This window comes from Oncorhynchus kisutch, linkage group LG11 (assembly GCF_002021735.2).
Source record: "Oncorhynchus kisutch isolate 150728-3 linkage group LG11, Okis_V2, whole genome shotgun sequence".
NCBI classification, from domain to species: domain Eukaryota; kingdom Metazoa; phylum Chordata; class Actinopteri; order Salmoniformes; family Salmonidae; genus Oncorhynchus; species Oncorhynchus kisutch.
The window spans coordinates 29,448,866-29,474,704 of NC_034184.2; the positions used below are offsets into that span (position 1 = coordinate 29,448,866).

Below are 25,839 nucleotides of genomic sequence, written 5' to 3' on the forward strand. Positions count from 1 at the left end.
CATTGGAAACCTCCCTGGACTTTGTGGTTAAATCTGTCTTTGAAATTCACTACTCGACTGGGGGACCTTTTACGATAATTGTATATGTGGGGTACAGAGATGAGGTAGTCATTAAAAAATGATGTTAAATACAATTATTGCACACTGAGTCCATGCAACTTATTATGTGACTTAAAAGCACATTTTACTCCTGAACTTATTTAGGCTTGCCATAACAAAGGGGGTGAATACTTGACTGAAGACATTTCAGCTTTTCATTTTGAATTAATTTGTACAAATTCTGAAAAACATAATTCCACTTTTACGTTATGGGGTATTTGATATATCAGGATCCCCATTAACTGACGCCAATGACGACAGCCAGTCTTACTGGGGTTCGACACATAACGAAAAATACATTACAGATTAAATACTTTACAATTTACATAAATTTAAAAACATTTACATGTAGTGTGCGTGTGTACATCGATCAGTTACACATATGTTAGTACATACACACAACAAATAGGTCACATGGCGGAGAGGCGTTGTGCCGTGAAGTGTTTTATTTGTTTTTTGAAACCAGGTTTGCTGTTCACCTGCCCTATATGATATGGAAGGGAGTTCCACGCACTCATGGCTTTGAATAAGGCTTTGAATAATACTGTACGTTTCCTTTAATTTGTTGGCCCCGGGGACTGTGAAAAGACTGTGAAAAGACCCCTGGTGGCATGGCTGGTGGGGGAAGTGTTTGTGTCAGTGCTGTGTAAGTTGACTATCCAAACCATTTTGGATTTTCCAACACATTGTTTCTTATAAAAACAAGAAGTGATTCCATCAGTCTTTCCTCAACTCTTAGCCAAGAGAGACTGGCATGCTTAGTATTCATGTTAGCCCTCTGATTACGATGAAGAGTAAGACGTGCCGCTCTGTTTTGGGCCAGCTGCAGCTTAACTAGGTTTTTCTTTGGATAATAATCAATATAAGATCAAACTAGAGCCTTGCTTTTTGGAGTGTGGTGTCATAAAAGCAGAGCATCTCTTTACTATGGAAAGACTTCTCCCCATCTTCACAACCATAGAATCTAAATGTTTACACCATGACAGTTTACAATCTAAGGTATCACCAAGTAATTTAGTCTCCTCAACAGCCACACCATTCACTGATGTACCATAGATATGTCCCTGTATATAATGTACATTATTTTTATTGTTGTTGTGTAATAGACACAGGAAAATCCTAAATCTGCCTACCTCAAGGATTAAAGAAGTCTGCTAAGTAGGTCATCAGCCAAGGGAGTCCTGCCTCAAGTTACAATACACAAAACCAAACAGTTTAGATTGTTGGCAGTAGAATATCAGTTACATGAAGAGTTTGAGTGACACTAATGTAATTTGCCTGTGTTAATACCACCTATGCAACTCTTTCTTTCCCCTCTGCAGCCCAAGCCCACTAAGGGGCGCATGCGTATCCACTGCCTGGAGAACGTGGACAAGGCCCTGCAGTTCCTCAAGGAGCAGAGGGTCCACCTAGAAAACATGGGCTCTCATGACATCGTCGACGGCAACCACCGCCTCACCCTTGGCCTCATCTGGACCATCATCCTCCGCTTCCAGGTCAGCTGACCACCCAGTACTCCTCTCTCGTTTCTCGCACGCTTTCGCTCTCTCTCTTTCAATAACGTATTTTGCATGTGCTAATCAGACCTGGGCTTAAATACATGTGTATTTGGGTATCTGGTATTTAAAACACTTTTTTCAACAAGTATTTTATTTGAGCATTTGAATGGTTATTTGTAAAAAAAAAAGAAAGAAAAAACTGTAATGTGAGAGTGCACAGTTGGTTAAGGGATTTCATTTTATAAGCTGTGTGGATAAAAAAATGTCTACTTAGATCCACCGATGTGTGTGAAAATGTACAGTAGATGGCAAGGAATGTGGGTGGGTGTGAATTTGTGTGAAAAGGAGTGCGGACTGGGCGGGCCTAACCTTGAATAAAATAGTGCAGTGCCTTCATCTAGTAGGTGTTAGAAACTGGGTGGTTCAAGCCCTGAATGCCGATTGGCTGACAGCTGTGGTATCAGACCGTATACCATGGGTATGACAAAACCATTTATTTTTACAGCTCTAATTACATTGGTAGCCAGTTTATAAAAGCAATAAGGCACCTCAGGGGTTTGTAGTACAGTATATGGCCAAAATATACCACTGCTAAGGGCTATGTCCAGGCACTCCGTGTTGCGTCATGCATAAGAACAGCCCTTGGCCGTGATATATTGACAAAATACCATGAAAACAGGAAACTCCCACCCAGAGGTGGCACTCCTCATGGCTGGGGACTTTAATGCAGGAAAACTGAAATCAGTCTTACCTAATTTCTATCAGCATGTTAACTGTGCAACCAGAGGGAAAACAACTCTAGACGACCTTTACACCACACACAGAAACGCATACCCCCCCCCGCCAATTTGGCAAATCTGACCATAATTCCATCCTCCTAATTCCTGCCTACAAGCAAGGACTAAAGCAGGAAGCACCAGTGACTTGGTTAATAAAGAAGTGGTCAGTTGACGCAGATGCTAAGCTACAGGACTGTTTTGCACAGACTGGAATATGTTCCGGGATTCCTCTGATGGCATTGAGGAGTACACCACATCAGTCACTGGTGTCATGTCTTTGGCTATGCCGGATTAAGTGATATGACATGCTATTCTATAAAATAATTTATCCGTAATTAATATCACCTGATTGAGCTAATCATGTAAATGTAATTAACTAGAGAGTCGGGAACAACAAAATAATATTTATAGAGCTGTTATCTTAAGAGCTGTTACAATAAGCTCTTAAAGACCTAGTAATATTTTACATCAAAATGCAGTCAATATTAATCGTCACCTTAATTCAGTCTCATCTGAAAGTTGTAAATTCTTGGTTATCTGCACGAACCCCGCCTAACAAGTTGAATCAGCAATACAAAATTGGGTTTCATTATTTATTTACTAAATACCTAACTAATCACACAGAATTATATATACAAAGAATGAATTATACCTCGATTTCAAATGACGTCATAAAGGAAAACGTCCCTAGGGGGCGGAACAGATATGACAGCTTGTTACACAAAAGAAAAGGGTCTGGGTGAAAGAGCAGGAAGACTGAGGAACAAAGGGTGAAGCTGTGCTATCGTAAATACAATATCTTATGCATTCTAAATTACCGCCCATTTGGAAAAGGAAAATGCAATAAATATTTACTCTGAGCTGCGCTTCAGTAGGTTGGTGGTAGATGGAAGGCCGTGTTGCCAAACCGAGTCCTTTGTCCTTTGAAGAATATCTCTGCTGGTAAATTGGATATGTTGTAGTAACGTCGTTGTTTGGTAGACGGAATACTCTGTCTGTTCCTTCCTAACCTGCGTTTGCAGCTGCTGTTGCTAACTCAACGGCTAGGAGGTATCACTTCTGTAGTGAATAAGAGTTCAAAGTTCTCAACCAAAGCTCACGCTGAGGTTGGCTTCATTCTGTAGTTATTATCTGAACCATTCTGACATCGGACCGTCGTCCTCACATCCTCGGAACAGGAGGTTACATTGTCGTCAAGGCTTTATATAGGAAGGGAGAGGAGGGCGTGTTTGAAAAGTTTTATAGCCCATGTCCCTTCACAGGGGCGGGCCACTGATTGAGCAGAGCCCTACCTTATGAAAACCCAAATCTCACATTTTAGAAGCTAAAATCACATTTCATCCCATCACGAATGATTTCATATTCAAACATTTAAATTGAACAACAATTCCATGTGAATCTAACTCTGATGTGTAGACTTTCCACTGTAGAGTTTGTCATCTTCTTATTGATGAGAATGTCTCAGATGACAACCGAACTGACATCATATTCATTAAGTACCACCACATATGTTCAATTGGTCGGATTACCAGAATATAGTTCATTTCCCCCCACTTACTGATGTTCCCAGAATCTCTATGTTAACCAAGGGTTTTGCAAATGTAAAATCAGTAGGGTAGAGAGAGGAAAAAGGGGGAAAGAGGTATTTATGACTGTCATGAACCTACCCCCAGGCCAATGTCATGACACTGGCTTCTACAATAAGTGCATCAACGACGTCGTCCCCACAGTGACTGTACGTACATACCCCAACCAGAAACCATGGATTAAAGGCAACATCCGCACTGAGCCAAAGGGTAGAACTGCCACATTCAAGGAACGGGACTCTAACCCGGACGCTTATAAGAAATCCCGCTATGCCCTCAGAAAAACCATCAAACAGGCAAAGCGCCAATACAGGACTAAGATTGAATCGTACTACACCGGCTCCGACGCTCGTCAGATGTGGCAGGGCCTGGAAACTATAACAGACTACTAAGAGAAGCACAGCCACGCGCTGCCCAGTGACACGAGCCTACCAGATGAGCTAAATCACAGGACGGGTGCTCCAGGCATGTGCTGTCCAACTGGTAGGTGTCGTCCCTGACATTTTCAACATGTCCCTGATTGTGTCTGTAATACCAACATGTTTCAAGCAGACCACCATAGTCCCTGTGCCCAAGAACACTAAGGTAACCTGCCTAAATGACTACAGACCCGTAGCCATGAAGTGCTTTTAAAGGCTGGTCATAGCTTGCATTAATACCATTATCCCAGAAACCCTAGACCTACTCCAATTTGCATGCCGCTCAAACAGATCCACAGATGATGCAATCTCTATTGCACTCCACACTGCCCTTTCCCACCTGGACAAAAGGAACACCTATGTGAGAATGCTATTCATTGACTACAGCTCAGCGTTCAACACCATAGTGCCCTCAAAGCTCATCATTAAGCTAAGGATCGTGGGACTAAACACCTCCCTCTGCAACTGGATCCTGGACTTCCTGACTGGCTGCCCCCAGGTGGTAAGGGTAGGTGACAACACATCTGCCACGCTGATCCTCAACACTGGAGCCCCTTAGGGGGGAGTGCTCAGTCCCCTGTTCTCCCTGTTCACCCACAACTGCATGACCAGGCACGACTCCAACACCATCATTAAGTTTGCAGACGACACAACAGTGGTAGGCCTGATCACTGACAATGACGAGACAGTCTATACGGAGGAGGTCAGAGACCTGGCAGGGTGGTGCCAGAATAAAAACCTATCCCTTAACGTAATCAAGACAAAGGAGATGATTGTGGACTATAGGAAAAGGAGGACCGAGCACGCCCCCATTCTCATCGACGGGGCAGTAGCGGAGCAGGTTGAGGGCTTCAAGTTTGTTGGTGTCCACATCACCAACAAACTAACATGGTCCAAACACACCAAGAAAGTCGTGAAGAGGGCACGACAAAGCCTATTCCCCCTCAGGAAACTAAAAAGATTTGGCATGGATGCTCAGATCCTCAAAATGTTCTACAGCTGCAACATCGAGAGCATGGTACTGCCTGGTACGGCAACTGCTCAACCTCCGACCGCAAGGCACTACAGAGGGTAGTACATACGGCCCAGTATATCACTGGGGCTAAGCTGCCTGCCATCCAGGACCTCTATACCAGGCGGTGTCAGAGGAAGGCCCTAAAAATTGTCATAGACTCCAGCCACCCCAGTCATAGACTGTTCTCTCTGCTACCGCATGGCAAGTGGTACCGGAGTGCCAAGTCTAGGAATAAAAGGCTTCTCACCAGCTTTTACCCCCAAGCCATAAGACTCCTGAACAGCTAATCAAATGGCTACCCAGATTATGCAGCGTGCAAATGGGAACCACTAGTCAATGGACCTATGGCTGTCCCAATGAAACACACTGATATGGCTCGACACAGTTCCTTTTTATGAAAACCACAAAAAACAAAACGGTTACAATGGGACAACTCAAATGAAAGAAGTATGTGGACACCTGCTAGTCGAACATCTCATTCCACAATCATGGGAATAAATATGGAATTGGTCCACCCTTTCCTGCTATAACAGCCTCTACTCTTCTGGGGAGGTTTTCCACTAGATGTTGGAACATTGCTATGGGGACTTGCTTCCATTCAGCCACGAGCATTAGTGAGGTCGGCGTCTAATGTTGGGCGATAAGGCCTGCCTCACAGTTGGCGTTTCAATTCATCCCAAAGGTGTTCGATGGGGTTGAGGTCAGGGCTCTGTGCAGGCCAGTCAAGTTCTTCCACACCGATCTCAACAAACCATTTCTGTGTGGACCTCGCTTGAGGGCATGGTCATGTTGAATCAGGAAAGGGCCTTCCCCAAACGCTTGCCAAAAATTTGGAAACACAATTGTCTAGAATGTCATTGTATGCTGTAGCGTTAAGATTTCCCTTCACTGGAACTAAGGAGCCTGAACCATGAAAAACAGCCCAGATCATTATTCTTCCTCCACCAAACTTTACAGTTCGCTACATGCCCAGATGCATAGTGCCTTCTTCTGGCATCTGCCAAACCCAGATTTGTGGGTGAAGCATGATTCATCACTCTAGAGAACGTGTTTCCACTGCTCCAGAGTCCAATGGAGGCGAGCTTTACACCACTCCAGCCGATGCTTGGCGTTGCACATGGTGATCTTAGACTTGTGTGCGGCTGCTCGGATATGGAAACCCATTTCATGAAGTTTCTGACGAACAGTTCTTGTGCTGATGTTGCTTCCAGAGGCAGTTTGGAACTCGGTAGTGAGTGTTGCAACCGAGAACAGACAGTTTTTACGGGCTTCAGCACTCGTCGATCCCATTCTTTGAGCTTGTATGACCTACCACTTCGCGGCTGAGCCGTTGTTGCTCCTAGCCATTTCCACTTCACAATAACAGCATTTACAGATGACCAGGGCAGCTCTAGCAGGGCAGAAATTTTACAAACTGACTTGTTGGAAAGGTGGCATCCTATGCCACATTAAAAGTTACTGAGCTCTTAAGTACAAGCCATTCTACTGCCAGTGTTTGTCTATGGAGATGGCAGGGCTGTATGCTTGATTTTTATACACCTGTTAACAACGGGTGTGGCTAAATTGCAGAATCCACAAATTTGAATGGGTCTCCACATACTGGTGTACTTTTATATACTACATTTGCACTGGTGAGCGAGTTACACAACTGTAACTCCTTGAAGCAACTAATTAGCAAATGTTGTTTGCTTGTAGTTTTTTTGAGTCTTCTCTCAAGCGCATCACACTGTTGGCTAGCAATCGGTCCATCTCACAAATGTGTCCCACATGCAACAATGTCAGCACACAGTAAATAATACAGTCCGGGCTAAAAAACAACAAAGTAACCAGGGGGTTACATACACCCCTTACAAAAGAAACTTCCCAACAAGTCCCTACACCTTTGACCTCAAAATTATGAAATAGGTTAATATTTACACAGAATTGTCAGCATGTAAGAGCTTGACATTGTAAAAGTACACAGATACACATGTAAACATAGACCATGTTTCATCCAAGAAAAATAAAATAACTCCAAAAGGAATGCTTCTCAAAACATCAGCAGTACTTATACCTTTGCTACCCTTTTCATACCAAAGATGCTGCAAAATACCCATATACCTCAGTGTACTACAGTAGTGTTGTGAGGTGTACCTAACTCATCACAAGACTGCTTAACTACTGGCAGTTTTGGGGTGGCCCGAGTGTCCACTGTTGACCTGGAGGGCAGGACAGTTTCCTCCTTCAGGATCACTTTCCAGTTCATCTCCTGTGGCTCCTTTAGGTTTTGGGGCAAAAACTGTAGCCTCTGGATTTAGAAACTGCCTGGTAAGGTCATCCTCTGAATTGCTTTCCTCTGCCTCAAATCCATCCGACAGCAAGGGGATGGGGACTGGATAGCAACGCTCCCTGTGGACTGTTCGGTTCTCCAGCAGCACTTCATGCAAGGTTGTATGCCTCATGTAGCTGGTCTTTGAGCTTGACTGTGTACTGCAGTTAGTCACTTGAAGGGCTTCCATCAGGGCTCACTCCGAAACACAGGTGGACTGGTAGCCTTAACTCTCTCCCAAACAAACATGAGGTGGTATGGTGAGAAACCAATGGAGTCGTTCTTTGTGCAGTTGTAGGCGTGCACAAGGTGAGCTATATGCTGGCCCCAGGTGGACTTCTGCTTGGACCCAGAGTGCCAAGCATGTTCAGCAGCATAGGGTTGAAGCATTCCACCTTTGCGTTCCCTTGAGGATGATAGGGAGAGGTTATTGACTTCTTTACCCCCACAAGGGTTAGCATTTGGTGGATCAGTCGGCTCTCAAAGTATCTTCCTTGACTGTAGTGGACAAAGAACTTCTCCCACGTCTTTGGCCACTTTGCTTACAAGCTGATCCTTGGTAGGGTATGCCTGGGCATAGTGGGTGAAGTGGTCTGTAATGATGAGGATGTTGCTGATGTTTCTGCTGTCATTCTCCACTGTCAGGAAGTCGATGCAGACCAGCTCCATGGGTGATGTTGACAAGCTCAGCGGCCCATGGGGGTAGTGTCTTCCAATGGATACACCTTGCACAGTTCATGCAGTGTTGCTCAATGTCGCGAGACATGCAAGGCCAGTAAAAACTTGCTTGGGCCAGTCATATCATCATGCAATGACTTCATAACAGCATGGTGGTACTCTTGGGGCAGGACCAGCTGTCTCTGTCAAACTGGATGGGAGGTCTTGGGGTTCCTGTACAGCATCCATCTCTGTATGAGCATGTCCCGTGACCCCAGGAGAATGGCTTCTTCTGGCTTTGTGTTTCTGCTTAAGAATGGCTGCTTTCTTAACCCCAGGGCCTGGCTGATGGTGGATATCACTGGGCGTTTTATCGCAGGGGCTGTACTCACACAAAACAATAAAAATGTTGTCATTGGAAGAGGTAGCTAATGGTTGAGGCTTTACCATAAATTATACCAATTAATCCAATAATGGAAGATGTTTTGAGATATGGACTATCCTGCTAGCATACAGTCACTGCTCTGCCTGTCCTGTCCTTTCCACCCGCCTCGCTCTGCCTGCCTGCTTCTGTAGAGTTTTTTGCTTTCATCTCATTCCAAGAGGTTTGTGCTACTTAATTTGTTTCTTACAGCTTTTTATCTTTAGCTTCCAAAAAACTGCGGGTTCTTTATCAAATCAAATCAAATCAAATTTATTTATATAGCCCTTCGTACATCAGCTGATATCTCAAAGTGCTGTACAGAAACCCAGCCTAAAACCCCAAACAGCAAGCAATGCAGGTGTAGAAGGTTATCAGGTTATCTCTTCTTAGCTCACTGACTTTACATTGAATCTGTTCAGACTCCTCTTCACTAATGTATGAGCTCCATCTTAGCTGTGTAGCATCCTCCCTCCTCTAAAATCACCTTAGTTTTGCTCCGCTGAGCTCTGAGAGCAGGAAGTAAGTCTTGTCCTCGTATGACCGGGTGCAGTCTGCTAAATGTCACTGGGATTAAATCTATGGCTCTGCCATTGGCTCAGATGACTGATTATTCGAGCCATCACCATCCAAGCCATCACCCCTCCAAAACATATCCAAACTCATCCAGTTTCTCAGAAGGACGTGTCATCAAAAGTTCCTGTTCTGTCGGCCTTGTCTCCCTTTATTTGACACCTGTTTGTAATTGGGGACCTTGGACTTAAACATCCTTTCCTTGTACAGCATGTTTCATGACCTCACGAGAAAGGCTTCTTCTGGGTTTGTGTTTCTGCTTAGGAAGGGTTCCTTTCTTAACCCCAGGGCCTGGCTGACGGTGGATATCACTTGGTCCCAGAGCTGTGAGCATCACAGATCCTCAGGACTCAGGCAGGAAAGTCCATCCATCTTCAGAGCAGTGAATTTCACAAAGGCTTCAGGGACAGCCCCGGGCGGGACTCCTATGTTCACTGTTGCCCTCTCAGAGATACTGCCTGAAGAGACTTTGGCAGTCATTACTCGGCAAATGGCTCTGACTCCCTTGATGAGGGGATTTCAACCCAGTCTCCATCCTCTTCAGCACTGATGTGTGAGCATCCTGACAGGGAGTCGGCATCAATGTTCACTCGCCCTGGCCTGTACTGCAACTTGAACTTGTAGTTGGTGAGAGTGGTCATCCACCTCTGGCCTGTGGCATTCAGCTTGGCCGTGGTTTGCACGTAGGTGAAGTGGTTATTGTCCGTGGGCACCAAGAGCTTTGCTCCGTACAGATAATCATGAAACTTGTCCGACATGGCCCACTTTAACCCCAGGAACTCAAGCTTGTGCGCTGAATATTTATTCTCTGTCCTGGACAAGCCTCAGGGACAGCAAATGCGAGCACAGGTGAGCTGGTGAGGCATTCAATGATGTTCTGGAAGGCTCTCTCACACTCTGCTATCCATAGTTCTCTAAACAGCTCTTTCTCCTTTAGGTAGTTTACTCCAGGGGGAGTGATAGGCTTGCCATTTTTCGTCTTGGGGGCATAACTTCTGGACAGCGTATCCTTTCACGGACCTCCAGAAGTATCCGCAGAACCCAGAAATGACTGGAGGGCCTTGCGTTTTTCTGGTCCAGGACCTTCATCAGCCTTTCCTTATGTTCCTCCAAGGTTTTCCCAAACACGACGAGGTTGTCCAGGTAGACCAGCACACAAGGAGGTTCATGTAGCTGACAGCCTTCTCCATTAATAGTTGGAAAGTAGCTGGGGCTCCAGTGACTTCTTGAGGCATCCTCTCTAATTGGTAGAAACCAAGAGGACAGATAAACACAGTCTTCTCCTTGTTGGCCTTGTGCATGGGGATCTGGTAATAGCCACTGCAATGATCAAGGATGGAGAACTACTTGATCCCTGACAGACAGACAGATAGTCCGTCAGCTCTCTCAAGTGTTTCCAAACATCATCTACATCCGTGGGCGCCATACTTCTGAACCTCTCGTTCAATGGTCATTCATTGGTGAGTCTGAGCATGTGTTCCACTCCACTTGCACAACCCACCTCCTATTCGTTTAAAGAAAACACTTTGGCCCATTCCTTCAGTCTCCTTTGCAACCGTTCTTTCCATTGTGGGGGAACGGGAGAGTTGCCGAAGTCAAGGAGGCCAGGGTTGAGGGTTTCTTCTTTACTGGTGACTTCTGTGTGGGTTATGTGAGCTACTGGATGCAGTTCGGCCAACTTGAAATTGGGTTGTAGTGTGACTGCCTCAGTGCTTTCATTCTTCACTCTTAGAGGGGAGATGCTGCTGCCATCTTCAGCAGGAACAGTAACCACACTGCTGGTTATCAGGACAGAAGCTGGCAGCTCACAATATAGAGCCTCTAAGCAGATTTGAACTTCATGTAAACCTCGATGTTGCCTTCAGCCAGGGTCACCTTCATTACTGCTATGACAGACTTCAGTGCTTCCACCTGTCTGCAAGAGAGCTTTGATTTCGCTCCCAGCAGTTACTGTTGTCTCTTTCTGAGGTTGGACTTGGGATACTGGGATTCTATGAGAGTGCTTCTCTTCTTCCCTCAGCTTTTGCAGTCGAACTGGAAATGTAGGAGGCCTCTCTCTTCTCTCTCTGTTGAAGATGCACCAGGATATCAGTGTTGTACATCACTCCCTTGATGATCTGGTTAACTTGTGCGACGTCGACCCTGGACTCATCAATGCCTCTTTTCACTCTGACCTTCTGTGATCACTTCTCTAGTCAAAGGAGGAAATCAGAGATCTTCTCTCCAGGTTTCTGTCGCAGGCCCTCAAACTTGTAGTAGAGGTGCTCCCCTGACTCTGCTGTGCCGTATGTGTGCTCCAGTATGTTCAATTAGTCCTCTACCAATGCATTTTTGTGGTTAGCTCTTAGCGCTGTAGCCACACTCAGAGCAGGGGCCTTGAAACTCTTGATGAGTCTCTTTCTCTTCTCCTGGTTGGAGTATTGCCACTCAGGCAACATCTGGTTTACTTGTTCCATCCATGTCCTCTTCCCCAAAGGGCATTTACACCGTGCCATTGAAAGTCTGCAGTCTTCTGTACGGACTGGCCTCGTAGTGAGATGTCATAGCTTCCTTCAGAACCTTCCCCATGGCTTCAATTATGTATTCAGGTCTTGAGGCTGTGGCTTGGGGTTTGACAAGGTTATTCAGCTTGCTATCTGAGATCCACTTACTCACCATGAAGGCCTGTAGTTTGTTTTTACTACGGGGTGCTGACATGGGGGGAAATTAGTGGTGGGTATTTGCTCAGGAGAGGGAGGAGCTACATTTCCTAGACAGATCAACTGCCAGTTGATGCCCTTTTCTTCATCTTCAACCAGAGTTGGCACACACTATGCAGTGAGGTCCACAAATGTCTTAACTAAAACACTGGCCCACTTGGTTTGAGGATGTTGCATACAGTTTTTCAGTTTAAGCAACCCAAACAACTCGAAGGCATCCAAAGCCCCTTCAATATCTGATGCTCCTTCTCCACTCCCATAACCATTCATTCCCTGATAGGATCATTGTCCTTCCACTGTTTCAGCTTTTCCATATTAATCTCCATTCTCTTTCCCTCTCAGCAATTGGAACTCGCTGTTAAAATGAGAGGGTTCCCAAATGGCTTGATATCGCCACTAATAGTTGGCCTTCTGATAGGGGGATAGTCTTTTCAATGTTTTATATTCACTGTTCACTGCACTGCCTTCATGTACAGTCCTGTTGTTTAATCGTTGCTCATCCATTATCTCAGGATCTCCTGTTAACCATCTCAGCAGTGCCTCCATTTGTAGCCCTCTCTTCTGAGGTACTGGAGTTCATGTCAGTTTGGACCTACAGTAGTATCTAGGTGTGTGGCAATAATAAATTATGTGGTCTGTAAGCAGGCAGCATGTGAAAATGAGTGTGTGGACTGGGTGGGCCTAACCATAAATAAAATGGTCCAGTGCTTCCACCTAGTAGGTAATAAACCCTGAAGAATATTTAGTTTACCCAGTAGGAAATATAATACAGTGCCTTCAGAAAGTATCCACATCCCTTGACTTTTTCCACATATTGTTGTGCTACAGCCTGAATTTAAAATGGATTACATTTAGATTTTGTGACACTGGCCAACACACAATATCCCATAATGTCAAAGTGGAATTGTTTTTAGATTTCTTTACAAATTAATACAAAATAAAAATCTTAAATGTCTTGAGTCAATAAGTATTCAACCCCTTTGTTATGGCACGCCTAAACAAGTTATGCAATAATAGTGTTTAACAGGATTTTTGAATGACTACCTCATCTCTGTACCACAGACATACAATTATGTGTAAGGTCCCTCAGTCAAGCAGTGAATTTCAAAAACAGATTTAACCACAAAGTCCAGGGAGGTTTTCCAATGCCTCACAAAGAAGGGCACCTATTGGTAAATGGGTAAAACAAAAGCAGACATTCAATATCCATTTGAGCATGGTGAAGTTATTCATTAGACTTTGGATGGTGTATCAATACACCCAGTTACTACAAAGATACAGGCGTCCTTCCTAACTCAGTTGCCGAAGAGGAAGGCTGGTGACAATGGTGACTTTAAAAACAGTTTATAGTTTAATGGCTGTGGTAGGAGAAAGCTGAAGATGGATCAACAACATTGTAATTACTCCACAGTACAAACCTAAATGACATAGTGAAAAGAAGGAAGCCTGTACAAAATAAAATGTTTGCAATAAGGCACTAAAGTAAAACTGCAAAATAAATCAACTTTATGTTCTGAATACAAAGCATTATTTTTGGGGCAAATCCAGCACAACACATCACGTAGTTATTACTCTTCATATTTTCAAGCATGGTGGTTGCTGCATCATGTCATGGGTATGCTTGTCATCGGCAAGGACTAGGGAGTTTTTTTGGTGGGGATAAAAATAAACGGAATAGAGCTAAGCACAGGCAAAATTCTAGAGGGAAACCTGGTTCCGTCTGCTTTCAAACAGACACTGGGAGACAAAAGTGCCTTTCAGCATGACAATAACCTAAACACAAGGCCAAATATACACTGGAGTTGCTTAGACGACATTGAATGTTCCTGAGTGGCCTAGTTACAGCTTTAACTTAAATCGTCTTGAAGATCTATGGCAAGACATGAAAATCACTGTCTAGCAATGATCAACAATCAACTTGACAGTACTTGAATAATTTTTGTAATAATGTGTAAATGATGCACTATCCAGGTTACTCAAAAAGACTCACAGCTGTATTTGCTGCAACATGTGATTCTAAAATATCAGGGGTGTGAATACTTATGTAAATGAGGTATTTCATTTTCAATATATTTGCAAAAATGTCTAAAAACAAGCGAGTACGGTCGAGAGGCAGAAAGTGGAGCCTGTTTACAGTTGATCCTCTCAGTCAGAGACAGTTTATATTTTGTATTTATTTTATTTAACCTTTATTTTGTCAGGGAGTCTTACTGAGACCAACGTCTCTTACAGATGAGCACTGAATGACAAATGACAGAAAATACACATCAAAATGTGAGCAGAAAGAGAAACACATTCATCAGTAATAGAGGCACCAGAATATCAAATGTTAAATAAGTTAAGATTGTTCCACAAATAAGGTGCAAGAAAACTAAAAGCTGATTTACCTAACTCCATAGAGATCAAAGGAATTGACAGAGTTAGCCATCCCTGAGACCGGGTGTGGGAACTCGTATGTCTAAAGTTTAGTAATGATGTTAAGTACAGTGGGACTTTTTGTAAAAGAGCTTTTTAAATGGAAACATAGCTATGTATCAACCTGTGTGACATCAGAGGGTCAAACAACTTTCTGGTAGAGAATGCAGTGACGAGTACAAAAATGGTCACCCGTAATAAAGCACAGTGCGCTATGATAAACTGCATCTGATGGCTTTAATGAAGTGGCAGCTGTTCATATAGATGATGTAGTCTAGGTCCGATAGGAACGTCGACTGAATAATCTGCTTTCTACTATTTAGCGAGAGGCTTTCCACAAGTACAAGCACTAAATCCCTCACTATCCTCACTGTGATCGGGGACGCTCAACCTAAATATTCATCATATACTGTTGAAGTCAGACGTTTACATACACTTAGGTTAGAGTCATTAAAACCTGTTTTTCAACCACTCCACAAATGTCTTGTGCGCAAACTATAGTTTTGGCAAGTCGGTTAGGACATCTAATTTGTGTGTGACACAAGTAATGTTTCCAACAATTGTTTACAGACAGGTTATTTCACTTATAATTCACTGTATCACAATTCCAGTGGGTCAGAAGTTTACCTACACTAAGTTGACTGTGCCTTTAAACAGCTTGGAAAATTCAGGAAAATTCCGTCATGGCTTTAGAAGCTTCTGATAGGCTAATTTACATAATTTGAGGCAATTGGAGGTGTGGATGTATTTCAAGGCCTACCTTCAAACTCGGTGCCTCTTTGCTTGACATCATGGGAAAATCAGTAGAAATCAGCCAAGACCTCAGAAAAAAAATTGTGGACCTCCACAAGTCTTGTTCATCCTTGGGAGCAATTTCCAAACTCCTGAAGGTACCACGTTCATCTGTACAAACAATAGTACGTAAGTATAAACACCATGGGACCACACAGCCGTCATACCGCTCAGGAAGGAGACACCTTCTGTCTCCTAGAGATGAAGGTACTTTGGTGCAAAAAGTGCAAATCAATCCCAGAACAACAGCAAAGGACCTTGTGAAGATGCTGGAGGAAACCGGTACAAAAGTATCTACATCCACAGTAAAACGAGTCCTATGTCGACATAACCTGAAAGGCCGCTCGGCAAGGAAGAAGCCACTGCTCCAAAACCGCTTTAAAAATGCCAGACTACATTTTGCAACTGCACATGGGGACAAAGATCGTACTTTTAGGAGAAATGTCCTCTGGTCTGATGAAACAAAAATATAACTGTTTGGCCATAATGACCATCCTTATGTTTGGAGGGAGGGGGGGGGGGGGGGTTGCAAGCCGAAGAACACCATCTCAACCGTGAAGCACAGGGGTGGCAGCATCATGTTGTGGGGGTGCTTTGCTGTAGGAGGGACTGGTGCACTTCACAAAATAGATGGCTCCATGAGGAAGGAAAATTGGATATATTGAAGCAACATCTCAAGACATCAGTTAAACTTGGTCGCAAATGGGTCTTCCAAATCTGATCTGTCAGGAGGAATGGGCCAAAATTCACCCAACTTATTGTGGGAAGCTTGTGGAAGGCTAACCAAAACGTTTGACCCAAGTTAAACAATTTAAAGGCAATGCTACCAAATACTAATTGAGTGTATGTAAGCTTCTGACCCACTGGGAATGTGATGAAAGAAATACGAGGAAATACATCATTCTCTCTACTATTATTCTGACATTTCACATTCTTAAAATAAAGTGGTGAACCTAACTGACCTAAAACGGGGAATTTTTACTTGGATTAAATGTCAGGAATTGTGAAAAACTGAGCTTAAATGTATTTGGCTAAGGTGTATATAAACTTCTGACGTCAACTGTATACTACTTTCATTTGCACTGATGAGCGAGTTACACAACTATAAACTGCTTGAAACAACTATTTAGCAAATGTTGATAGCTTGTAGTTTTCATGAGTCTTCTCTCGCACGTTTCACACTGTTGCCTAGCAACCGGTCAGTCTCCCAAATATGACCAACATGCAACAATGTCAGCACACAGTAAATAATACCTGTTAGTCCCGGTTAAAAAATTAAAAAGTAACCAGAGGGTTACATTTGTATATCAAGAAAGTGCTAAGTGGTGTTTGTGTGTGTGTGTGTGTGTGTGTGTGTGTGTGTGTGTGTGAGAGAGTGAATAGTGGTTGTATCAGTCTTTGGGTCCTGCTGATGGCTGGCGTTGTGACCGTATTCTTTGATATGTGCTTCACAGATCCAGGACATCAGAGTGGAGACTGAGGATAACAAGGAGAAGAAGTCGGCTAAAGATGCTCTGCTGCTCTGGTGCCAGATGAAGACCGCAGGGTTAGTGTCTACACCACCACCAGCCTGATGCCTACTGTATTCTACTATAGCACAAAGTTTGCAGAAACATCCTGGGGGGGTTTCCAGAAAGATGGTTTAACAAATTCAGGATTCCCTGAACATATCCGGCTTCTCTTAACCAGAAAAGTGAGTCTGGGATTTCTTCCAGTTGCAAAAAAATCGCAAAGCAATACACAGCATTTGTATAGCGGTCAAAGGGAAACTGGGTTGGGTTACATTGCTACAGGTTAAGTTGACCAGATACTTGATTGATTGTAAAAAAAAATGTTTTAAAGATAACAAAGTAAGATCTTCAGAATGATCTAAAGGATCTATTCGAGGTCCAGTAATTCGTGCCATTTGTAATGCACAGCAAACCATTTTTGATTTTCCGTAAAGGGACCAGTCATGGTGTTGGACAAGAATCTGATTGGCGGAGAATCCCTGTCTTTATCCACCAGGACAGGCTAAAATCAAGTTAACCTAGGTGGTAACAAGTTTGCTTCAGAGCATTCATTGCCATGGTGTCTGATCAGGCTCAATGTCAAGCTCTCTTTCTGGAACTCTAAATTCTGAGTTAGCCAGATCTGTCATATCAGAATTTGAGCAAACTCAATAATCAGTTTTTCTGGAACATCCGTCTGGTCAACAGATTATGGTCCTCAATTTGTGATAGAAAATATCAACATCATCAAGGGTTCCAACTTTGTGGCATCAGTTTGGGGAAGGCCCTTTCCTGTTTCAGCATGACAATGCCCCCGTGCACAAATCAAATCACATTTTATTTGTCACATACACATGGTTAGCAGATGTTAATGCGAGTGTAGCGAAATGCTTGTGCTTCTAGTTCCGACAATGCAGTAATACCCAACGAGTAATCTAGCTAACAATTCCAAAACTACTACCTTATACACATGTGTAAAGGGATAAAGAATATGTACATAAAGATATATGAATGAGTGATGGTACAGAGCGGCATAGGCAAGATGCAGTAGATGGTATCGAGTACAGTATATACATATGAGATGAGTATGTAAACAAAGTGGCATAGTTTAAAGTAGCTAGTGATACATGTATTACATAAAGATGCAGTAGATGATATAGAGTACAGTATATACGTATACATATGAGATACCCTACATTATTTATGTAAACATTATATTAAGTAGCATTGTTTTAAAGTGGCTAGTGATATATTTTACATCAATTCCCATTATTAAAGTGGCTGGAGTTGAGTCAGTGTGTTGGCAGCAGCCACTCAATGTTAGTGGTGGCTGTTTAACAGTCTGATGGCCTTGAGATAGAAGCGGTTTTTCAGTCTCTCTGTCCCAGCTTTGATGCACCTGTACTGACCTCGCCTTCTGGACGATAGCGGGGTGAACAGGCAGTGGCTCGGGTGGTTGATGTCCTTGATGATCTTTATGGCCTTCCTGTGACATCGGGTGGTGTAGGTGTCCTGGAGGGCAGGTAGTTTGCCCCCGGTGATGCGTTGTGCAGACCTCACTACCCTCTGGAGAGCCTTACGGTTGTGGGCGGAGCAGTTGCCGTACCAGGCGGTGATACAGCCCGACAGGATGCTCTCGATTGTGCATCTGTAGAAGTTTGAGTGCTTTTGGTGACAAGCCTTCTTCACGATGCTGTCTGTGTGGGTGGACCAATTCAGTTTGTCTGTGATGTGTACACCGAGGAACTTTAAAACTTACTACCCTCTCCACTACTGTTCCATCGATGTGGATAGGGGGGTGTTCCCTCTGCTGTTTCCAGTCAGATAATATTCAATAAATATAGTAACCAACATCCGATTTGGACCAAACTTGTTCCTACCAATGAGTAAGACATGAGGAATCCCCCCAATAATGGTCAAAAGCCAACCACGGACCTCCCACACCCCATGCCAATCCCTCCCCAACAACCAATATACATTAGCAGTGTTTGACAAGTAGTATGAAGCTGTGGCTTGGAGTATTGCTTCTCCCCATACTATGAAATGTATTGCCTGTGAATCTTGTGATGGTTCCCCCCCGTTCAGAAAAATATGCAATTGTTGTTGCTTGCATTATTTACCATAACATAGTGTGAAAGTACCAGGTATTGACCACTAGATGCTGCTGTTCTTGCTACTCTCACACTGTTTTATCCATTCTGCTGGTCTCTTGTGTTTATTAAATAGATAGATTTGGCTCATTAGATTTGGCTGTTTATGAAAATAAATAGTGTGGTCATCAAGTCAGTCATCCATCAAATCAATTCAGTTTGTCATTCTCTTAGCAACCTAATGCTTCAACCCAACTCTCCTTGAATAGTCCAAGTGGCCGCTTTCTAAAAGCGCTATCTCTAGGGACTCAAATTTTGTGACAACTCTCATAAAATAATTGCATGGCAGCCCCCCACATAGTCTTTGAAAAAGGAATGTAACGATTTTTAGGACCGATGATGCCCTGATGCAGAGGTGGCACCACAGGCCCCAAAGTGGTGGGGAAATGTGTTTTCCCTGGTGTCCGGAGCCTTTCCTAATCTGAAAACCTAACCAAGTATAAATCAGGACCCTATATGGTCTGACAGTGATTCATTTGTAGTTGTAAAAAGGTATTTATAAGGGCAATGATGGGAGTGGGAGCAATTCAGGTTAAGTGCCTTGCTCAAGGGCACATCTGCAGATATTTTCACCTAGTCAGCTCAGGGATTCAACCATTGACCTTTCAGTTAATGGCCTAACGCTCTTAACTACTAGGCTACCTGTTGCCTAGGTATACAGATATGTTCTAAACAGGTCACGTGGTTTTAAAGAAATTCTGGAAAACTCCTGGCCCTAGGGAGGATGAAAACCCTGTCAAACTGCAGCAGCCTTGTACTTGTTAATATGAATTATATTTTAAAATGACACTTTCCTTTACACAGACACAACCACTGCAATTGGTGGGCTGAGCTCACAGGGCTGAGCTTTCTTTATGCAGTTTTGCATCATATAGGCCTATGCAACTGCAATTCAAAAGTAATTCAGTGTGTTTATATAATCAGTATTGTGTTTTTGTCGGCCTAGCCAGCCAGCCCTAGATTGAATATAGCCTAAACCAAATTTGATCACATTTTCTCCTAACACAAATAAATGGGCTATAAATTGGCTACAGAACATTACCATTTTGTTTACCCTGGCCAGAGGGCAAGACGTTACAGGGCGCATTGGCTGTAGCCTATGCAGCTGCAGTAGTTCTCAGTAGCCTAGTTGATCAGACTGAGAAATCGACTTGTTTTCTTGCATACAGTTTAGGTGTAGGGCAGCTGCAACATTTCTGTGAAGAGTTCTTGCTTGTGTATGTCGGGAGTGATGTGTTATCACCTTTGCTAAATAAATACCGGAGGTCAGTGGAGCAGCACACGCTTTCCTAGACCTGTAATTTCCGTGAATCTGATTGGTCAAGACACAGAACAGAACGCACAGAACCTACAGCACTCCGTGTAATATATAAAGGACAGAAATGCTTACATAGTGCACAAGATGACAAATCAAGTCTCGGGTTATGCAGTTCAAGTCCAAGATAAGTCATGAGTCATAGATGCTGAAGACAAAGTCAAGTGGCAAGTGTTTTTTCTTTTAGCCAAGTCATGTCTCAAGTCACAAAATCTGTCACGTGACTCAAGTCAACACCTCTGGTTTTTACCATTGAAGACCATTAGAGACCATAATATTGGAACCATTAGAACTTGATGTAGCCTTGTAGTTTGCTTGTTCACCATGAATGGTCCAATAGTAACTAATATAGACCTTTTTTGAAGGGAATAAACCACACGCAACAGGGCCATTTCCTGACAAACTGATTTGCTTTCATAGAGGACTAGACAATGACCTGAATTGTTAGGATGACCACACAATGTATTTTCATCATGAGTCGAATCTATTGGTTTTCTCCCAAAGATTGCAAAGGATATGTTATGACACACAAGAAAGCAGGAAAATGTATAAAAGATTGTGGCGGTATATCAAGAACAGCAGCATCTAGTGGTCAAACCCTGGTACTTTCTCACTATTTTAAGGTAAATAATGCAAGGGACTTCAATAACTAATTTCTCTGAACAGGGGGGAAAAAGCATCACCAGATTCACAGGTAATACATTATATAGTATGGAGAAGCAATACTCCAAGCTGACGCTTCATACTACTTGTCAAACATAGAGAACCGATACAGTAGATTGTTTGCTGGGGTGGGATTGGCAATGGGTGTGGGTGGTCCGTAGGTAGCGTTTGACAATTTTGGGGGATTCCTCATGTCTTATAGACTGGGATAACTATTGAATATGATCTGAATCCTATAAATTAAAATGGCCTATTTGGGTGCAATAAATTAGCTTAATTTCTCAGAGAACAAAATAATGTTTCAGGAATGCCAGTATAACTATAGAAACCATTTCAGAACAATCTGAGATGGTGGGTGTCATGGCTTGCTCAAATGACATGGAACGACTCTGAAATCACACGAGGGTGTCACATCAGACATCACGGCCTAAATGTCAGGCTGTTTAAAACATCAGCAGCACTAACAGCCCCCGGGCTACATGCTGAATAAGTCAATTCACTCATTAACAAAGCTAACACTGCTAATGCCCAGCTTCAAATAGAACATGACACATCAGGGTAAAATCACTTTAGTTAAACAGATGCTTAATAAAGAAAGGCATTGTGTTTGGTGTCAGTTGAAACTTATTTGGAACATACGGTAGGAAGGTGGAACACATTTTCAAAAGCCATCTGTTTCATTGATGAGGGAGTTGGATGCAGGAGATTTGATTTGATTATTATTAGATGATTGAAGAACAACAAAGGTCTCTCCAAATTGCCATCAAAGACTTATGTTAACGGACAATGTGAGTTTGTCGTTTAGTCAACAGTGGGCTCATACACAAGCAACATAGAGAGCAATAGTAATGGCATATTTTTGTTGGCACTAACTCCATGGTTCGTTGCCCAAAGTCTATGGGCAAATGCATGGAGTTTCTGTAGGGTTTTTGGATAAATGCGAGAGTAAGGTCTGTGATAAACTCAGGCTTCTCAGATCTTATCCTGTACCAAAAATATTTATGCAACAATTTCAAAGATTTTACTGAGTTACAGTTCATTTAAGGAAATTAGTCAATTTAAATAAATAAATTAGGCCCTTATCTATAGATTTCACATGTCTGGGCAGAGGCGCAGCCATGAGTGTGCCTGGGAGGGCATAGGCCACCCACTGGGGAGCCAGGCCCAGCCAATCAGAATGAGTTTTTCCCCACAAAAGGGCTTTATTACAGACAGAAATACTCCTCAGCACCCCATCAGATGATCCCACATGTGAAGAAGCCGGATGTGGAGGTCCTGGGCTGGCGTGGTTACACGTGGTTGTGAAGCCAGTAGAACATACTGCCAAATTCTTTAAAATTACTTTGGAGGCGACTTATTGGAGAGAAATAAACATTAAATTCTCTGGCAACAGCTTTGGTGGACATTCCTGCAGTAAGCATGCCAATTGCATGCTCCCTCAACTTGAGACATCTGTGGTATTGTGTTGTGACAAACTGCACATTTTAGAGTGGCCTTTTATTGTCTCTACCACAAGGTGCATCTGTGTAATGATCATGCTGTTTAATTAACTTCATGATATGCCACACTTGTCAGGTGGATGGATTATCTTGGCAAAGGAGAAATGCTCACTAACAGGGATGTAAAAATTTTAGACAAATAATATTTTTGTGCATATGGACGATTTCTGGGATCTTTTATTTCAGTTCATAAAGCACGGGACCGACACTTTACATGTTGCGTTTATGTTTTTGTTCAGTGTATATGTTTTCTTCTATGAGATCGGCTAACGTAACTTTTTGTGAATTTTGAAGCATTTATGTAATAAACTTTAAAAATCACAAAGCACATAAGTCCTCATAATTCATAAGGTCATGTTAACTGGCTGATATTATCTCCTAGAACAAAACGTATAAGATCTCCTAAATCTATGTTAACCTCAGACCTTATTTTTCGGCGTTTATCCCAAAACTCTATTCTTTCCCCCCATAGGAATGGCTGAACGAACCAGAGGTAACTCATTTAGGTTTCTTAGGACTTCAAGCTGGCGAGCTCTATTTCCCTAACCTATGTGTTCTGTCTGTTTTCCAGATATCCCAACGTAAACATTCACAACTTCAGCACCAGCTGGAGGGATGGCATGGCTTTCAACGCCATCCTCCACAAACACAGACCTGACCTGATAGACTTTGACAAGCTGAAAAAATCAAATGCCCACCACAACCTGCAGAATGCCTTCAACCTGGCAGAGCAACACCTGGGCCTCCACAAGCTACTGGACGTAGAGGGTTAGTACAGAGTACACGCATGCAAACACACAAGCACACACGCATGGAAACGTGAACACGCACATACTTCATTATGCATTACATACTCTGAATATACTCATCTGTACTGTTTTACATAGTCCTGGAATTCCATAGTCTGGTGAAAACAACACATACAGTGTACAGAACAGTAGGAGGCTGGAGGAGGTGCTTACGCTGCTGAAGCATACTGTACTCTAGTCCTGCCTCTCGTGCATCTGCCAGTGCTTTATGCCATTATGATAGTACATTTATACCCAGACATTTTCACCTGACACTCAGTTATGCCCTTAAAGAATGCCATATTATCCCGGTATGAATACATGGAAACCTGACAACTGTTACTACTGTACAACACTTACAGAAACCACATCATGTGTAGTTTGACAGGCCGCTACTTCTGGGTCGTCTTTAACGGGTGGCTGACAGACCCATTATTGGAGGGTGACGGGTACAAACAGAAAGGCAATGTTCACCGCTGGAGCTCTTTCTTTTTAAGCGTGGCAGAGTAATGGCTGTGTTAAATATTTAGTAAGCGGTGGTTCTGAGATCTCAGCATGCTTTCTCAGAGGTCTGCAGTATGGGGAACAAAGAGACGCAGGCATGAGAACGCTTCCGAGCATAGCAGCCCCTCTTCCCCGACCGCCTCCGTCTAAACATAGCTACTAAATCAATTTTCCCTCAAATAAATTCAATTTTTCTCAGCAGAGCAGGGCGGAAGCCAAGCCCTCTGTTGATGTCTGTAGATTAGGGAAACATGGGGCTGTCAAAGCCATTTATGTCTGACTCTTATTGTGCGTGTGCGTGTGCATGTGCGTGTGTGTGTGTTCGTTACCTCTACAGATATCAGCGTGGACCACCCTGATGAGAAGTCCATCATCACCTATGTTGTGACCTACTACCACTACTTCTCCAAGATGAAGGCCCTGAAGGTGGAGGGCAAACGGATTGGGAAGGTGAGGGGTCAGAGTTCGCATCTTCCACAACCTGGATCACAAGGCCTTATATTATGACAAGGCCTTATATTTGAACTTTCTCACCGATGTAGCTGTAATCAGTATATAATGTATGTACTGTTATACTGATTCACCACATTCATCTCCCAGGTGCTGGACAATGCCATTGAGACTGATAACATGATTCAGAAATATGAGAGTCTGGCCTCTGACCTCCTGGAATGGATTGAACAGACCATCATCATCCTCAACAACCGCAGGTTTGCCAACTCCCTAGTGGGGGTGCAGCAACAGCTCCAGGCCTTCAACACCTACCGTACCGTTGAAAAGCCGCCCAAGTGAGTCACACACACACACACACACACACACACACACACACACACACACACTTACATGGCGGAATTAAAAAGTCTCACACCATATCCTCCACCTATGTTCCACACAGCAGCTTGTAATTTACTGTAACATTACAGTATCAATTCCCAGAATTGACTCACCAAGGACTAAACTGAAACTGTCAGGATTCTAGATGTGTATTCTATTACTGATATACAGTTGTATCAGATTCATGGTGAACTAATGCCTCTTGGCACACTGCTCTTGCTAGTATCACTTTCTTTATTCAAGCTTCGTGTCGGCATTTGTCAGAGCTTTTTCAGAATGACATTTTTTTATTCTGAGAAGTGGCTAAAAGTAAAGCTTGCTTAGACAGATGTTTCAGCCTGTTGAAATGGACTCTGACACCATTTCCACAGAGGCAACAATGTCACCCCTACTGCTGACAAAATACCTCTCCCTCTGTGGACTACGGTCCTTGGACTACGGGTAGAAAAAATAATGCTGGTCTTTATGTTGACAGATGGAGCTGGATGGCTCAACGCAAAAGTCAAAAGGCCACCAGCCATTAGGGAGATTAGCCAAATTCCACTCAGTCTCTCCTCTGTAAGGTTTACGCTCAAAAGTAAAATAGTTTCTGTTTCTGTCAGGTTCACTGAGAAAGGCAACCTGGAGGTTCTCCTCTTCACCATCCAGAGCAAGATGAGGGCCAACAATCAGAAGGTCTACATCCCGCGGGACGGAAAACTCATCTCAGACATCAACAAGGTGAGACCTATTGCTCTTTAAAGAACAGGCTCTTATCTCGAAACATACACTCAGAAACCCAATATGTGGTTCCTCAATTAGAATGGATTAAGGTGATTGACAGACAGTTTAAGGGCGGTAAGCTCATCGACAGTGGGTTAAAATAGATTTCATAGATAGACATGGTTTTTGTTAGTTTGGTATAGTTGATGACAGGAAGCTTTAATTTGCTTTGTGCTAGGTGGATTTAGTTGCTAGGTGGATTTAGTTGGTGCAGTTGCTAGGTGGGTTTAGTTGTTTGACAATATGGTAAGACCATAAGACAAGTTAAAACGGGTTTAATTCGGTAGATGTATTAGGTCCATAGAGTTCTGTACCGGGCACCTGTGTGACTGTTACTCGATCGTGTGTGTGTGTGTGTCAGGCCTGGGAGAGGCTAGAGAAGTCAGAGCATGAGAGGGAGCTGGCTCTAAGGACGGAGCTGATTCGCCAGGAGAAACTGGAGCAGCTGGCCCGCCGCTTTGACCGCAAAGCAGCCATGAGAGAGACCTGGCTGAGTGAGAACCAACGGCTTGTCTCACAGGTAACATACACTCATGAAAACACTAATGCTGCACGCTCATTGATATACACAC

General features: G+C 43.3%; 1 protein-coding gene across 2 annotated transcripts in view; it reads left to right on the plus strand.

The window, feature by feature from the left end:
* LOC109899776 (spectrin beta chain, non-erythrocytic 1) overlaps positions 1–25,839 on the plus strand; it is a 121,523-nt gene that overhangs the window by 66,709 nt on the left and 28,975 nt on the right. For both annotated transcript variants that reach the window (XM_020495297.2, XM_020495296.2), the window contains 7 exons: positions 1,422–1,595; positions 16,717–16,808; positions 22,951–23,147; positions 24,009–24,121; positions 24,272–24,459; positions 25,108–25,225; positions 25,629–25,787. In XM_020495297.2, coding sequence (XP_020350886.1) covers positions 1,422–1,595; positions 16,717–16,808; positions 22,951–23,147; positions 24,009–24,121; positions 24,272–24,459; positions 25,108–25,225; positions 25,629–25,787 — 1,041 coding nt within the window. The remainder of the gene's footprint in view (positions 1–1,421; positions 1,596–16,716; positions 16,809–22,950; positions 23,148–24,008; positions 24,122–24,271; positions 24,460–25,107; positions 25,226–25,628; positions 25,788–25,839) is intronic.